General features: G+C 52.1%; 1 protein-coding gene across 2 annotated transcripts in view; it reads left to right on the forward strand.

Moving 5' to 3' along the window:
* The window catches only part of UBE2O (ubiquitin conjugating enzyme E2 O), a 67,382-nt gene that overhangs the window by 39,727 nt on the left and 10,635 nt on the right, over positions 1-17,020 (forward strand). For both annotated transcript variants that reach the window (XM_050764168.1, XM_050764169.1), the window contains exons 2-7: positions 11,919-11,978; positions 12,166-12,276; positions 14,780-14,877; positions 15,361-15,424; positions 16,307-16,450; positions 16,910-17,019. In XM_050764168.1, the coding sequence (XP_050620125.1) occupies positions 11,919-11,978; positions 12,166-12,276; positions 14,780-14,877; positions 15,361-15,424; positions 16,307-16,450; positions 16,910-17,019 (587 nt within the window). The remainder of the gene's footprint in view (positions 1-11,918; positions 11,979-12,165; positions 12,277-14,779; positions 14,878-15,360; positions 15,425-16,306; positions 16,451-16,909; position 17,020) is intronic.

Raw genomic sequence — 17,020 nt, forward strand, 5'->3', positions numbered from 1 at the left:
GAGTGGCGACTCTGTGGCCCCTGCAGGACCTGGTCTCTGTGCCCGGAAGCTTATACTCCACATCTCTGTCCCCTGCAGCGTGTAGCCTCCACGTGACCAGCTGCAGCTTTGCCTCACTGCACCTGCAGAAGTGGGCAGAAACTCCTCCCAGTCTCCATGATGGTGCTGTTGTAGTTAGTATTTGAGTCCTGGCTCACTGTCCTGAGATGAGCTGCTTGTTGCTATTGTGCCTTGGGAGAGATGGAGGTGGAAAGGTGGGCAGTTGAGGGTCTTGGGACCTAATGATCCAGCCAAGAAGTGACATTTTGGTCAACTCCCACTCTCCAGGCCAGCTGGTGTCCCAGTGATGCCAGCATCCCGGGATGGTGTTCATTTCATCTGCCTTGAAATAGTAAGTGCAGGTGTTTGAGAAGCACGGGGAGGTGGTGTGGGCTCAGCAAGGTGGTGTCTTTTCCACGTGAGGTCTGTCATGGCTGAGAGCAGGCCCTGCCCCACTTCTTGGACACAGCCCCTTCAAGGGCTCCTCTTCTCCTGGGGAGCATAGCTACAGGGGAACACCGCTGTTTCCCCAAAACTAGAATTTTCCCAGAAGCAGCTCAGAGGGATGCAGTCCCTTTTAGCTGTTTCTCGGGGGGTGTGCATCAGAATCATTTGGGGAACTTTTTCAGTTGATTCCCAGGCAGCAGGTCTGGGGCCTGAGAGTCTGCATTTCCAGCAAGCTGAGGGAAGATGCTGGGCTGCCAGTCCAGGGCCACACTTTCTATATATAGAGAGAGAGTCTCACTCTGTTGCTCAAGCTGTAGTGCAGTGGTGCGATCTCAGCGCACTGCAACCTCAGCCTCCTGGGTTCAAGCAATTCTCCTGCCTCAGCCTCCTGAGTAGCTGGGATTACAGGTATGCACCACCACGCTCAGCTAATTTTTGTATTTTTAGTAGAGACAGGGTTTCACCATGTTGGCCAGGCTGGTCTCTAACTCCTGACCTCAAGTGATCCACCCACCTCGCCCTCCCAAAGTGCTGGGATTACAGGCGTGAGCCACGTTGCCAGGCCCAGGGCCACACTTGAATGGCAGCATGGTTCCAGTTGGTCCAGGGGTAGCAAGGGCCATGCTCAGGGACCAGACAGGTCAAATGAGGAAGGACAGGTGAGCAAAATAAAGGCTCTGGAGTCCTGGCACTTGGGTGACCTTAGGCAGGTCACTTACCTCTGCAAGCCACCCAGTCTGCTGTGGAGTGAGAGCAAGAGTGGCCCCTCCTCCGTGGGGTCACATGGTTGGAAGAGGCGGTGCACGTGGGGTTCTTTCCTGGCGGGCTCCGTCAGGGTCAGTTGGTGTGATTAGCAGCCTGGGCCCTCATTCCGTTGCTCCGTCAGGGTCAGTTGGTGTGATTAGCAGCCTGGGCCCTCATTCCGTGAGCTAACATGGCATCAGACACTAAGGGGTGTGGAGGCTGTGAACTTCTCTGTGTCTGGCCAACTGGCCGACTCTTTTCTTTCCGGGATGCCCGGCAGCCACAGGACCGCAGCCTGTATCTGAAATGGAGCAGTCCAGGCCCACTGGTTAGGCAGTGATATCCCAGTCAGGCCTGACAAGAACAGGACATGAAATCGTGCTGATCACTGTTCTGCCTTTTACTTATACTTTTGAGGAAGGAGGCTGCCTTCTCCTAAAGATGCCCATCTGTCTCCTCCCTTCAAATGCAGGAGGCCTGGGCTGTTCTTGTCTTTTTTTAAGCCAGGTTGACAAACCGAGAGCCAAGCCAAGGGGTGCAGGCTGGCTCCCAGCTCCTGCTGCCAACTGCACATATTGCATATCAAACACCGCAGCATCTGCAGAGACCAGCCCGCTGGCCCCCTGCCAGGCCGATCTCTGCAGTCCTTCCCCATCACTTAGCAGGCAGTTGGATTCAGTCCCCTTTCTCTGTCCCTCGGGCAGGCTCTGCCTCCAGGCCATTCCAGCAAGCTGGCGAGCTGTAACCGAGTTTCCAGGCGTTGATGCAGCGGCACTGCATTGCCCGGCCTGAGAGTCTGCAATGAGATCAGAGAGGATGTCAGGGATGAGGGCGTGGGGGCTGTCCCTGGTGTGCAGTTCCCCTGCAACCCGGGGCCGCTTGCCTTCCCCTGCTGCCACCCAGAAACAGGACTCAGTTTCTGTTCCCCCCACCCAGCTTAGTGCTCTATTTACTTGTATATAACTGTTTTCAGGTGTAATTTCATTTTATCTCCCTCATCTCAGTGTAAGTTCTAGAGAGCTAATGCCCATTCTTAATTACATATTTGTATTCTTGTCTTGTCCTAAGTCTATAGAAAATACTCAAAAACTATTGAATCAGTTAACAGTCAGCACAGCTTCTCTGTTGAATGGCTTCCATAGCTCATGATTGACAGAATTTTCCAGCTAGGGGCACCGGAGGTTCTCCCTCCCCTTCCCCAGGCATGTGAGGCCCCCTGGCCATTTGTGCTTTGCTGGTAAAACCTTCTGTCCTCAGGTGGGCAGTGAGCTGATTGCTGGGTTATCAGGGCTCAGCCACGTGGTGGTCAACTGCTCTGAGAAAGTCCTCACACTGGCACCAGCCGGAGTTACTGACCAGTCGTATCCTCAAATCCAGTCCAAACTGGAAACTCAGGCTTAGGAGGAGGCTGGAAGAGGAGTCCAGCTCCAACAGGAGGCCCCATTTTCTGCCTCTCCTAGTTTTACTGTTTGAGCCCATTTAGTAGCATTTGAAGTCAGGTCAGAAAGTTAAAGTTCCTCACCCTAAAAGTGCCTGAGTGTGACTGTGTGGGTCTTGGGTTTTGTGTTGGTTTGTGTGTTTTTTGGTTCCAAGACCAGCTTCTGATGAGAGGGATGTCTTCCCTCTGATGTAACTGCCCTGAAGCCTGGCTAGAGAGGACCGAGAGTCGGCGCAGGTGCTGGGTAGAGAATCCAGTAGAATGGAGATTCTCCAGCTTCTCAGCAGTCACCCACAGTAAAATACAATTTTATATCATGACCAAGGACACATATATGTTATATATGCAACTGAAAGGATTTTTTCAAAGTATTTTAACTGCAATTACTTTTGTGCTAACCTAATAGTACTTATTCTCACCACATGTATATTAATGCACTCAGATTTTTTTTTCCAGTGTTGACCATGACCCACTAAATTGGTTCCATAACCGACTAACGGGTCACAACACATGGTTTGAAAAAAAGTACTGCTTTGGGGAATGTGCCATTCTAAGATTTCCGCAGCTTTTTCAGAAATCCACACTGGGATAAACTTTCCAATCTGATGTAAGTAGCTTCTCAGGTCATCAAGCTGCATTAACATTGTGTGATGGGGCTGAATGTCACTGACCCTTACTTCCTCCACCCCATCTCTACATCAGATTCTTGCAAAATCTTTAAAGACAATATATGTACCTTATTTTATGTTTGTATTCTTGTCTAGCCTTGAATCTGTAGGAATCACTAAAAAAGTGGGATCCTAGGCTTCAGCAAAGTTTCCTGCTTCCACCCCCCAAAACTGAGTTGAGTTTTTTTGTTTTGTTTTGTTTTTGAGGCAGAGTCTCACCCTGTCTTCTGGTCACCCAGGCTGGAGTGCAATGGTGCAATCTTGGCTCACTGCAACCTCCGACTCCCGGGTTCAAACAATTCTCCTGCCTCAGCCTCCTGAGTAGCTGGGATTACAGGTGCCCACCCCCATGCCCAGCTAATTTTTGCATTTTTAGTAGAGACCATGTTGGCCAGGCTGGTCTCGAACTCCTAACCTCGTGATCCGACTGCCTCAGCCTCCCAAAGCACTGGGATTACAGGCGTGAGCCACTGCGCCCGGCCGAGTTGGGTTTCTTAGTCTGAAAAATATCTATATGTGCACTAACACACGTGACCCCTGTCTTGGACTATAGTGGCACCACATCTGTGCTGACAGTGGAGTGGGCACACGACAGCAAGGAGCTAGACCCTTCAAACTCAGGGACGACCGAAGAGCCAAAGGGGCCTCAGCTGGGACAGGAGGGGAGGGAGGGAGGCTGGTTAGGAGCCCCTGAGGTCCCCAGCACAATTGGAAGCTCTGTCTCTCCCACACCCCCAGTTGACCACTGTCAATTTCACTCTTTTTCCATACACCTAGGACTCAGACCCCGCTCAGACTATAAGAGATGGGGGGTCAGGGGAAGGGTGGGGGAGTGGCATTTCTCAGATTGTTTTTACTCTTTGGGAAGTATCAAGTTGGAATTTAGGAATTTCCAGTGCTGGTCTAACCTCATCTTCCTTTTAGGAATCTGGTCTTTGAGTCCTGGCCTAGGTCAACAGCTTCAGTCCTATGTGTGGCTGCTGGACCTTCAGAGGTCTAGGGTCTGACTCCGTCCTACAAAGGGAAAGCCTCATTCTTTGAACACAAATCCAAGTCAGGAACCATTGCAAGCTGACCTGTTCTCTACACACTCACCAGGGACATAGCGTGGGGCTGGCCGTCCGCTTGTCCTTGAGGTCCCAGGCTGTCTGCGAAGCCTCAGTGAGCAATTGGCGTGACCTTTTCTGTTTGAGACTACTCCAGGCTGTAAGCTGAAAACCTAGTGTTGGGCCAGGCACAGCGGCTCACGCCTGTAATCCCAGCACTTTGGGAGGCTGAGGCAAGAGGTCCCTTGAACTCAGGAGTTCAAGAGCAGCCTGGGCAACATGGTGAAACCCTGTCTCTACAAAAAAATAAAATTAGCCAGGTGGTGGCATGCGCCTATAGTCCCAGCTACTCGGGAAGCTGAGGCAGGAGGATTACTTGAGCCCAGGTGGTTGAGGCCGCAGTGAGCCCTGCTTGCGCCACTGTCCTCCAACCTGGGTGACAGAGTGAGACCCTGTCTCAAGAAAAAAAAAAAAAATCTGGTATTGATTACATCGCTAACCTCCAAAGAGGTGGGGTTGTTTTTTCCTCTGGGATTAAAAGAGAGCACCCATGTCTCCTCCGGTGTGGCCTTCCCTGATGTCTGACACCTGGAGATGACTGTGGCAAGTGCTTAGGCTCCATGCAGGCCGCTTCTTTTGGACTTCCTCCAGCTCTCCTTTTTGAACTGGGAGCCCCTTTAGTGTTCAGATGCTGGTGCTAGTGGCCAGGCACAAAGCTGCCTTTTGCCTTGGGGTAAGGGCATGGCCTCCAGGGAGCAGCCCAGCCTTTAGGAGCCACCCACTCCTACAGGGACATGACATTCAAAATCACTTGAAAGTAGCTTCTTGGCCAGGTGTAGTGGCTCACACCTGTAATCCCAACACTTTGGTGGCAGGAGGATTGCTTGAGCCCAGGAATTTGAGACCAGCTTGGATAACCTGGCAAAACCCTGTCTCTATAAAAAATACAAAAATCAGCCAAGCATGGTGGCGTACACCTGTAGTCCCAGCTACTCAGGACACAGGTGGGAGTATTACCTGGGAGATGGAGGGTGCAGTGAGCCATGATTGCTCTCCAGCCTTGGCGACAGAGTGAAACCCTGCCCTTCCCACCCACCCACTCCCCACCCCGCCCCCTCACCAAAAAAAAGTAGCTTCTTTATTTAGCTTCTTTGTATTTTCAACATGTTGATCAGCCTCAGTTTGTGTTTTCTATTCCTGGAACACTTTATACAGTGAATTCGGATTCCACCTGGTCAGTCAAGGTCAATGTTATGAATGAGGGTCTGGACCGGGAGCTGCAGGAGGAGCTGGTTGCTTTTGCCGTGTTGTCAGGGATGAGCCTCAAGATTGCAGCTCAGAGAAGCAGCATGCGCCTTGGGAGTCAGGCAGCCGTGGAGGAGAGTGCTCCTGGCAGGAGAGGCCCCCAGTGAGTTTCCCCGACTCCTGAATGCCTGCTCTAAGTGGCCCCCAGCAGAGCTTCAGGGAGCTCAAATAGGGCAGAACAGAAGTGCCCAGCCTCCTGCCACGTTGCTTACTGCCCTGGCATTGTCCCTCACCCTCACTTGCCATTTGATTGATTTCCTACTTGGTACACCCAGAGGCTGGTCCGCAGACCCACCTTCTCCACCATTGTTTGGGTCTCAGCACCTGCGTCTCCAGAGCACCTTCAGGGCTTCTCAGCTGTGGCACTGCGGGTGCGTTGGTCATGCCATTCTTTGCTGAGGGTTGTCCTGTGCACTGCAAGATGCTCAGCATTCTGGCTTCTGCCCACTAGATACCAGAACCCCACCACCACCCTTTATGACCACTGAAAGTGTCTCCAGACATTGCCAAATGTCCTTTTTTTTTTTTTTTTTTTTTTTTTTTTTTTTTTTTTTTTTTGAGACGGAGTCTCGCTCTGCCGCCCAGGCTGGAGTGCAGTGGCGTGATCTTGGCTCACTGCAAGCTCCGCCTCCCGGGTTCACGCCATTCTCCTGCCTCAGCCTCCCGAGTAGCTGGGACTACAGGCGCCCGCCACCTCGCCCGGCTAGTTTTTTTGTATTTTTTAGTAGAGACGGGGTTTCACTGTGTCAGCCAGGATGGTCTCGATCTCCTGACCTCGTGATCCGCCCGTCTCGGCCTCCCAAAGTGCTGGGATTACAGGCTTGAGCCACCGCGCCCGGCCCAAATGTCCTTTGAGAAGCAAAATTACCCCTAGGTGAGAACCACTGGTCTAACTGGCCTCTACTCCCTCTCTCAGCACGTTCCCTGCCCAAAAATCAGGTGATCTTTTGGATATCACCATCAGGCAGGGCTCTGAGTGGAGGCCTTCAGGGACTTCCATCTTGCTCAGGATACAATCTCACGCCCTCCCTGTGGCTCTCTAAGGCCTGAATAACCGGGCTCCATGCCTTCTGCCTTCTTGAAGCCCTGCCAGCCTGTGCTGGTCACTCCGCCCAGCACCTTGACAGCTACTCCTCTCTGCTTGGTAAGCTCACTCCCCATCTCATCCCGATCTCTGGTTCAGCATCACCCTGGAGGGGCCTTTCCTGACCACCCATTTAAAATTCCTCACTGTGCTTTCCTCCTGCTGGCCCCCATGTGGCCTAGTTTTTCTTTGTGGCACTTGGTACCACCTTCCCTGAGTCTCTGTCTACATCCCACCTGCAGGAGAATGGGCGCTTAGCATGTGCCAGAATCCCTCTCTTTGGAGGGCAGCTGTGTTGTTTGCTGCTCCTGTTTCCAGTGGAAGCACAAAGGATGTCGGTCCTGGGTTCCACTGGGCAGCCCCACTGTCACGTCACATGTGTGCAAAGTAGTGTGTGTTTGCCAGGTGTGGAGGCTCACGCCTGTAAGCCACTGAGGCTGAGGAGGGTGGATCACGAGGTCAGGAGTTGGAGACCAGCCTGACCAACATGGTGAAACCCCATCTCTACTAGAAATACAAAAATTAGCTGGGCATGGTGGTATGTGCCTGTAATCCCACTACTCAGGAGCCTGAGGCAGGAGAATCGCTTGAACCACAGAGGTAGAGGTTGCAGTGAGCCGAGGTCGTGCCACTGCAATCCAGCCTGGGTGACAAAGCGAGACTCTGTCTCAAAAAAAAAAAGGTAGTGTGTGTTCATTTTAAACCAGCCACCACCCCTTCTGGCTTAGAGACACTGTTAGCATTTTGGTATCTTATCTTGTCCTTTTTCTGTTCAGAAACCTCTGATAGTTACAACTTTCTAAGAAATGTTAAACAATAGGCCGGATGCGGCAGCTCATGCCTGTAATCCCAGCACTTTGGGAGGCTGAGGCGGGTGGATCACGAGGTCGGGAGATCGAGAGCATCCTGGCTAACACGGTGAAAGCCCATCTCTACTAAAAATACAAAAAATTAGCCAGGCATGGTAGCAGGCGCCTGTAGTCCCAGCTACTTGGGAGGCTGAGGCAGGAGAATGGCATGAACCCGGGAGACGGAGCTTGCAGTGAGCTGAGATCACGCCACTGCACTCCAGCCTGGGCAAAAGAGGGAGATTCCGTCTCAAAAAAAAAAAAAAAGGAAATGTTAGACAATAAATAGCTTACCAACTCACATTATTTAGAATTTCAGAGCCCATGAGGACAGTTGAAATCTCTTCACCTCCCGGCCGGGCGCGGTGGCTCACGCCTGTAATCCCAGCACTTTGGGAGGCCGAGGCGGGCGGATCACAAGGTCAGGAGATCGAGACCACGGTGAAACCCCGTCTCTACTAAAAATACAAAAAATTAGCCGGGCGCGGTTGTGGGCGCCTGTAGTCCCAGCTACTCGGGAGGCTGAGGCAGGAGAATGGCGTGAACCTGGGAGGCGGAGCTTGCAGTGAGCCGAGATCGCGCCACTGCACTCCAGCCTGGGCGACAGAGCGAGACTCCGTCTCAAAAAAAAAAAAAAAAAAAAAAGAAAGAAATCTCTTCACCTCCTGACCCCAGATCCCCTCCTAGTAACAATTTTTTTTTTTTTTTTTTTTTTTTTTTTTTTTTTTTTTGAGACGGAGTCTCGCTCTGTCGCCCAGGCTGGAGTGCAGTGGCCGGATCTCAGCTCACTGCAAGCTCCGCCTCCCGGGTTCACACCATTCTCCTGCCTCAGCCTCCCGAGTAGCTGGGACTACAGGCGCCCGCCACCTCGCCCGGCTAGTTTTTTTTTTTTTGTATTTTTTAGTAGAGACGGAGTTTCACTGGGTTAGCCAGGATGGTCTCGATCTCCTGACCTCATGATCCGCCCGTCTCGGCCTCCCAAAGTGCTGGGATTACAGGCTTGAGCCACCGCGCCCGGCCAACAATTTTTTTAAAACTATAAGCAAGGCACCTCTTAACAGTAGGGATTGGGTTTATTCCACGGTTTAGTTTTGTTCACAAATCTGGTGTTTTCCCAGAGTGGACACAGTGCCCTCTAGTGTTCACCTGCCAGGCCGGCTGGCACCTGTCATTTGCTCTTTGGAGGTAGAAGGGGAAGTGGAGGGCAAACTGCGCCCAGCAGGCATCTGCAGTCAGTGGCCACCACTGCTGCCTTCCACTTGCCCCAGAAATGAAGAGAGTGTTCATTTCTTTCATAAGCAGAAGAAACACTGTCTTTAAATGTGTAGACCGCCAGAAGTCTTTTCCTGTCTCTGTAGCTCTGGGGAGAGATGAGCTTTTTTATGTGGTTAAGAGAACGGACTCTGGGGCCAGACTGCCTGAGTTCAGGTCCCAGCTCCACTACTTATGAGCTTGATGACATTGAATGTGTTGCTTATTTTCTCTGTCTCAGTTTGCGTATCTGCGAAATGAGCATGGTAGTGAGGTGCTTCATGGGTTGTGGAGCACCTCATGGGTGAAAGCAGCGAAGCACCTGGAGAACTGTCTGGCAGGTAGGAAGCACCTGGTTAGCATGAGGCGGAAAACTCCAGAGCTCTTGCGTTCACCAGGAGCACAACGGTTCCTTCCTGACAGGGGCACTGACAGGCTTTGTGAGGCAGGTCGTGCACATGGGGCAGGGAGAGGAGGACGTTTGGAGGGAGCTGTTCAGTGGAGTGGCTTACAGATGGGGGTGTGTGGGCTTATTTGGAGAAAGCCAGTGCCCAGTATAGGTGGGGTACAGGAAGTTAGGAAGGAAAGTCATGAGAGCCTCCCAAGTCATCCTAAGTCCTTCCAGATGCCATTGTCTCAGGTTCTAATTCCCAGTGGAAGGGAGTGTAGCCACCATGTTAGCATCACCCAGCCCCTTGTCACTCCCGGTCTGCTCCCAGCACCATCAGGGCTTTGGAGAAACGTAATGCCTTGTCATAGAAAGGTCAGAAGAGCCCCTGGAGGCAGCGTCCTGGTGGGGTGGAGCTGCTCTTGTCTGGAGACCCCATGGGAAGAATGGCGTTTGCTTCCAGGCTCCCTCTCCTGGGAGCACTGGGCACTGCCTGCCCTGCCAGCCTCTGGCCTTGCCACGATGCCAGTTTTCACCAGCTGTTTTTTTCTGCTTCAGCCTCAGAGTTGACACCTCAGTTTCCCTGCATTCCTGAGGGTCCAGTTAGGCTGAACAGAGTGTCCCATCAGTGCCTGCCCTGATTTAGGTCTGTGTCTGCGCTGTTCTTGCCTCCTTTCCTGGCTGCTCTCTCAGGGACCCCCAAGTGGTGGAGGCAGCAGCCCTCCCGCCACACATGGTGCAGTCCCCCTTGCATTGGAGTCTGCTGTCCTGTAGCTTCTGGCTTCTCTGGGAGCAATTGTGGCTTTCTGAAGTCTAAAATGGGAGCAGGGGATTAAGATAGGGTGGGGCAGCGCAAAAAATACCATGTCCCAGAGTGGAGATTTGGGCACAGAGGGTTACAGCACAGAATGTTCTTTGAGTTAGAAAAGTGGCACTGTTACGCCAACATGCCCCTGCAGCCTCCTGGGGTCTTGAAGCAGAGATAAGGAGAGCCTGACCTTTCAGGGGTCTTCACCCCGCAGCTCACAGGGCTGGTGATCACAGCTGCCGGCCTTGCTGAGCACCTACTCTGTACCGTGCACTTTGTGCCACCTGTGGTCCGCTGCCTTGGTGACTCCGCCTCAGCCATGCTGAGACGGCTGCCGTCATCCCTCCTTCCACGTGTCGGCAGGAGTGGTTTGCCTGACTTTCCTGTGTCTGACTCGAGAACGCTGCATTTACTGGGCTCGTTGTCATTTGAAACTTGGGATCATACCTGGATGCAGTGGCTCATGCCTGTAATCCCAGCACTTTGGGAGGCTGAGGCAGGCGGATCACAAGGTCAGGAGTTCGAGACCAGCCTGGCCAACATGGGGAAGCCCCATCTCTACTGAAAATACAAAAATTAGCCGGGTGTGGTGGCACGTGCCTGCAGTCTCACCTACTTGGGAGGCTGAGGCAGGAGAATTGCTTGAACCTGGGAGGCGAAGGTTACTGTGAGCCCGAGACTGTGCCATTGCACTCCAGTCTGGGCAATACAGCAAGACTCCATCTCAATAAAAAAACAAACAAACAAAACTTGGGCTCATGAGTTCCTGTGGGACTCTCTGCACTGCTGGTTGGTGCTGGGCTCCATTGCTTTTCTTTCCTTTTTTTGTGAGTCATGTTCTTCTACTAACAGAGTTTGTTTTAGTTGTCGTTGCCAGCAATTAAGTGAGCCAGTGTCTTCCTTGTTCAGTGACTTGGTTCTCCTTTCTTGGTGGTGAACTCTCGGTGCCCCCAGGTCAAGGAGGAGTGTCTGGTTGGCTTTTTGAGGAAACCGCTCTCCAGCCATGTGGTTTGGGGTCTTGGAGGTGGACACACACACAGACCTGTCCCTGATTATGACTCAGTGAAGAACCATTGAGGAGCTGCCCCAGGTTGGAGGAACCAGCTAAAAAAGAAGGCAGGCTGGCCTGGTGGGAGCATCTCCTGCCTGGGCTGTTGGGAGATGGAGCAGCAGGAGGCAGCGGCCGCTGCCAGTTGTGCATAAAGGGACAATCAGGTGCTCGTGCAGTTGGCCGGGCTTCAAGAGCCAACCATCCTGAGGGTTACTTAGCAGCCTGCAGGGCTCCAAGCACAGCAGATAAGGCGCAGGCCGCAGCTGGTCAGGAGGATAACCCAGATTAGAACGTGGTGTCCGGTGATAGCCAGGCTTCAGGGTGACCCACCGCAGCCCGGTGTCCTGCTCCTCCCCCAGCCCACTCTCCCTCAGCACTGATCAGCTAGGGCAGGCACTTGCAGAGGGCAGAAAAAAGATTTAACGCAAAGCAAATGTTTTGCTCTCTGTAGAATGGGCTGTTAAATCCTTCATTAAAGTGCGACCTTATGTGATCTGTCATTGAGCCCCACTGTTCAGCGTGAGGAAGGATACCCCCGGCGAGCCGAGTGTTTGCCTTTGGTGGGCGAGACAGTGACCAGAGGGGCCCCAGGAGGCCTGTGGGCATGACGCACTCCGCCTTGGGTCGCGGTGCTGGTCGGAGGTGTGTGCGGTCTGTGAAAATGCTGCTAGCTGAACGCTTAGGATTTGTGCACTTAACAGTGTGGATGTGACACTTCAGAAGAAGTTGGAAGAAAACCGTATTCTGTGGTGGCTTTAGAGCCCATTCTCTCACATCTCTCACATTTCCATTCTTTTACAGCTGAAACTAGAGGACCGTTCTGTGGTGCCCCGAGATGTGGTCCGGCACATGCGATCCACCGTGAGTCCTGCGTCCCGGGCCTGGGGTGCAGCCACCTTAGGGACTTGAGCCTGCCCACCTTGTGCTCTGTATGTGGGAGAGCTGGCCAGCTCTGCAGGGGGCGTGCTGGGGTTGCCTGGGCTGGGTCTCCCATGGTGACCAGGGCTGCTGCACCGTGGGACTTGCATATGCCTCCTCCCTCCCCCAGGACAGTCAGTGTGGCACGGTGATCGACGTCAACATCGACTGCGCCGTCAAGCTCATCGGCACCAACTGCATCATCTATCCTGTAAACAGCAAGGACCTACAGCACATCTGGGTGAGCCAGCCCTGTCTTCTCATCATGCTTTCTGGGCCCTCTGGTTCTCTCAGCGGCACGACCTGTGCGCTACAGCCTCCTCCCTGCTCTTGCCAAGCACAGCCTTCCTGGGTCAGAAGGCGGAGCACAGCAGCCAGCTGGCTCCTATAGCCTTGTTTTCCCTGCTTTCAAGTAAGCCATTTAGATGTGAGGTCAGGACGTGCCCTTCCCCAACCCCAGCATAGGCTACCAGTGTGGTTATCTTTAAGTGTTTTCCTTTCTCCTCTAATATTTCTTTTTAAAAAATTAATTATTTCCAATAATTTATTTTTTTAATGATTTTAAACTTACCAAAAGTTGTAAATTCCTTTGTCCCTCTCATCTGGGTTCCTCAGCTGTTAAGATTTCACTCCATTTGCTCCATCACCTTCCCTCCCTCCTTCTCCCCGAGATCCCCCTCCAGTCTTTTTTATTCCCAAAACATTTGAGAGCAAGCTATAGATATGATGCCCTGTCACCCACCCCCAAATACACACACCTCTTGTGTGTTTTCCAAAAATACGGACAGCCTCCTGCGTAACCACCATATGACCCCCAGATTGAGAAGTGGACGTTGATAATTACTGTCCAGTCCACAGACCACATGCAGTTGTCCCAACACTACTCTTTTCTTTGCGGATGCAGGACCCAATTCAGGAACACATCTTGCATTGAGTTGTCATCTCTTCGTTTTCTCTCCAATCTGGAATCGTTTCCCAGCCTTTCTTTGTCTTCCATGCCCTGAACAGTGATGCATTCAGTAACTTGACCCTCAGCCTGGGTCTGTCTGGTGTTGCCTCATGCCCATGTGTTCTTTGCAGACCCGCCGCAGAGCTCTGCCCTGGTCCATGGTACCCCATAGCCAAAGTGCTGGGGTTGTTCACTTTGACTCCTGGTCATGTTGTTGTCCACCAGATCTCTCCACCGTAAACTCACCATTTACCCCCTTTAAGTGATTGTATTTTGTGGGAACATAGTCCCAGATTATGTCTATACCCTGTCATTTGTCAAACTGAAATCCACCAGCTTTGGCGTCCATTCACAGTCCTGCCTGCACCAGCCATTGCTCTGATGTTGCTAAATGGTGGTTTTATGACTCCCTTGTTCCCCCTCATTTCTTTTAGCTGGCATTCTGCTCTGTAGAAGAACTTTATCTTCTGCCCCATTTATGTATTCATTTTTTTTTTATCAGTATGAACTTAGAGATTTCTGTTTTATTCATTGGTTATAATTAATTACTACTATTATCTGTTCTGTTGTTTAGATGGTCCCAGATTTAGCCAGTGGGAGCCACTTCAAGCTAGCTTTCATGTCCTTCTCACATGGCCCTTTCTGTTGGTTTTTTAAGCACTTTCTTTCTTTCTGGCATGAGGTGTGCCAGGCTCATCTTGTACTCTTTGTGGTCCAGCCCCAGAATCAACCATTTCTCCAAGAAGCCTCATTGCTTTCAGAGAATGGTATTTTTAAAACCCAAGATCTGGATGCTAGGTGTGCTCATTGCTACTTGGCCCTTTTGGGACACACTAGGAAATACAGATGTATTACATGTATACACACATCTAAATATATCACTGCCTGCTGTATGTGTATATTAAAATATATGAGTTCAGGCAGAGTTCACGGGTGCGGTGGCTCACGCCTATAATCCCAACACTTTGAGAGGCTGAGGCAGATGGATCACTTGAGCTCAAGAGTTTAAGACCAGCCTGGGCAACATGGTGAAACCCCATCTCAACCAAAAAAAATATGAAAAAATTGGCCAGGCCTGGTGATACATGCCTATAGTCCCAGCTACTCAGAAGACTAAGGTGGGAGAGTCACTTGAGCCCATAGATGGAGGTTACATTGAGCCAAGATCACACCATGCATTCCAGTCTGGGCAATAGAGCAAGACCCTGTCTCTAAAAAAATAAAAATAAAGTAAAATAAAATATGTGAGTTAATCCTGATACATCCACTTCCACCTAAACACCTCAGACTCCTCTTCCTTCTCCTCCTTCCTGCTCCCTTTCTGTTAGTAAACACCTGGGCACCTTCTCTAACAGTGAGGGCCTTGGCTCTCGATATCCTTGATGTGTTAACGTATTTACTCAGAGCACTATCCATATAGCCATCCCCCAGTGGTGTGGCTGCCTCCTCTGCCTGCCACCTCCACAGCCTACTTGCCAGGTGTCCTGTGTCCATGGTTGTCCCATGTCCATGGATGCCATCAGGCCTCTGCCCCTGCATCACCCACCCCGTTCCCTCCAGGCAGCCCCACAGCCACCACCACTTCCTCCTCACTGGGAAGAGCAGCTGGGATGCAGCCTAGAACTTGTAGGGAGGGCCTGCTGCTGCAGCTGTTTAGGGCTAGTAGCCAACCGGTCCAGACAATGAGCTGTCTAGATCCTCTCGCTTCCTGTCTCAGTGGGGCATAGAGGAATCTGTGCCCTGGACATGAACATTGTCTGCTGTGTCTCACTGCCCCTGCCCCCTTGGTCTGCAGCCCTTCATGTATGGGGACTACATTGCCTATGACTGCTGGCTGGGGAAGGTCTACGACTTGAAGAACCAGATCATCCTGAAGCTATCCAACGGTGCCAGGTAGAGTCTCACCACCAGAGAGCCATCGGCTTGGGAAGGACAGCCTCTTGGAAAAAGGGGAGGAGGAGGGTGTTTCCTCCTAGGGACAGTGATGACAGGTTTGATCAAGAGCAGTGACAGATGTTGCAGGCATCCAGGGCCTGCAAATCAGGGCCTAACCCTGTACCATTCTCCTTATCTGCCGTGGCCTAATTCTGTTGCTGTTTCTGATCTGTCCTGGCATAGGGAGAAACATTTTCATTGAGGGTATCTGCTGGAGGCTAATGCTTTACTTGAGGCACTGTGAGGGTGCTGAGCAAGCACTCCAGTGGCACTTGGGGTCTTGTTCATTGTGGGAGAGTTTCTTGTACTACCTCGGGCTGTTAATGGTTGAAGACGAATTGTGCTATTTAGGGCATGTGACACATTGGCATCTCAGGATTGCAACTGTTTGGTACTCCCTGTGTCCCCTGGTGGAGACTAAACCTCTGTTCTCTGTTTTAGGTGCTCCATGAACACAGAAGATGGCGCCAAGCTCTACGACGTCTGCCCGCACGTCAGCGACTCGGTAGTGTGCTCCATCCAGGCCGGCACCCTTCTCTGATTGTTCAGTCCTCTGGAAGGAGGACTTCTTAGCAAAGAGCTTGTAGCTGGACCCAGCTAAACAAGAGCGGTTTCCTAGAAAAGGGGCGGGTGCACGCCAGAGGATCTAAAAGTTTGGGTATAGGCAGAAAATATTAGAACCTTTTTTTTTTTTTTCTTTGAGACGGAGTCTCACTCTGTTGCCCAGGCTGGAGTGCAGTCGTGCGATCTTGGCTCACTACAACGTCAGCCTCTTGAGTAACTGGGATTACAGGCATGCGCCACCACGCCCGGCTAATTTTTATATTTTTAGTAGAGATGAGGTTTCACCATGTTGGCCAGGCTGGTCTTGAACTCTTGACCTTGGGTGATCTGCCCACCTCAGCCTCCCAAAGTGCTGGGATTACAGGCATGAGCCACTGCGCCCACAGTATTAGAACTTTTATTTGCATTTTTGTTAGCTTTTTTCTCGTCCTTTAAGGTCCCACTTTGTCTCTCAGTACAGGATGATGTAGTAGTTATAATAGTACGTGGACACACACGGCAAACAAGTAGATATACAGGGGGTGTGTGAGCAAACAGGTTTCAGGACCGCTGCTCTCTGGAGCCTTGTTCCTCAGCGTGTGAGCCCTTGACCAAGGAGCATGGAATGAGTCACCTATGTTTGAACAAGGGTGCCAGGTGACCTCTGCGGACCCGGGGTTTGGGAAGCGCTGATCTGGAGCCACAGGACTTGTTTTAGGGCGTGTGGGGCCTGTGTGTGAGTGGGCTTCTGCAGGTGGGCAGCCAGCAGGCACAGGCGTGGAGAGCACGGTCACCCAAGGAGACACCGCTCACAGGGACTTTCCTCTGGCCCCACATCCTGCAGGGTCTCTTCTTTGACGATTCCTACGGCTTCTACCCAGGCCAGGTGCTCATTGGCCCTGCCAAGATCTTCTCCAGCGTCCAATGGCTGTCAGGTGTCAAGCCTGTGCTCAGCACCAAGAGCAAGTTCCGAGTGGTGGTGGAAGAGGTGGGTCCGGGCCCAGGGGCAGGAAACCGAATCCTTGACCTCCGCACCCCGGAGCTGAGCTGCTGCCCCTTTCCTGCCCGCTCTGAGGGTTGAGCCCCACTTTTCGGCATCTGGACCCTGTTGATCTCAAAGGGCTTTGAGGATAAAGGGAACCCAGGCTCTGGTCATAGTGACCAAAAGACAGACGTCCCCCAGCCCAGCCTGTACAGGCTGAGCAAGGTGGGAGGGTGGCAAGTGGCAGTTCCAGTGGCCCCTGGCTGGTATGAGCAGTGACACGGGTCCTGGGCATTGGGTGTGGGCCGTGGTTACAGTTGGGGTCTGCTCTGATGTGTCTGTACTTGGTGCTACACTAGGAAGATCAGTTTCCTGCTCTGGAGGTCGAGTGGGCTTTGGGCAACTGGCTAAAGAGAGTGCTGTCAGAGCCTGCCCTGACTGGCGTGTCCCACCTGCCATCCCCAGGTGCAGGTTGTAGAGTTGAAAGTTACATGGATTACCAAAAGTTTCTGTCCAGGGGGCACGGACAGCGTCAGCCCCCCACCCTCTGTCATCACCCAGGAAAACCTAGGCAGG

Source organism: Macaca thibetana, chromosome 16 (genome assembly GCF_024542745.1).
Source record: "Macaca thibetana thibetana isolate TM-01 chromosome 16, ASM2454274v1, whole genome shotgun sequence".
NCBI classification, from domain to species: Eukaryota; Metazoa; Chordata; class Mammalia; order Primates; family Cercopithecidae; genus Macaca; species Macaca thibetana.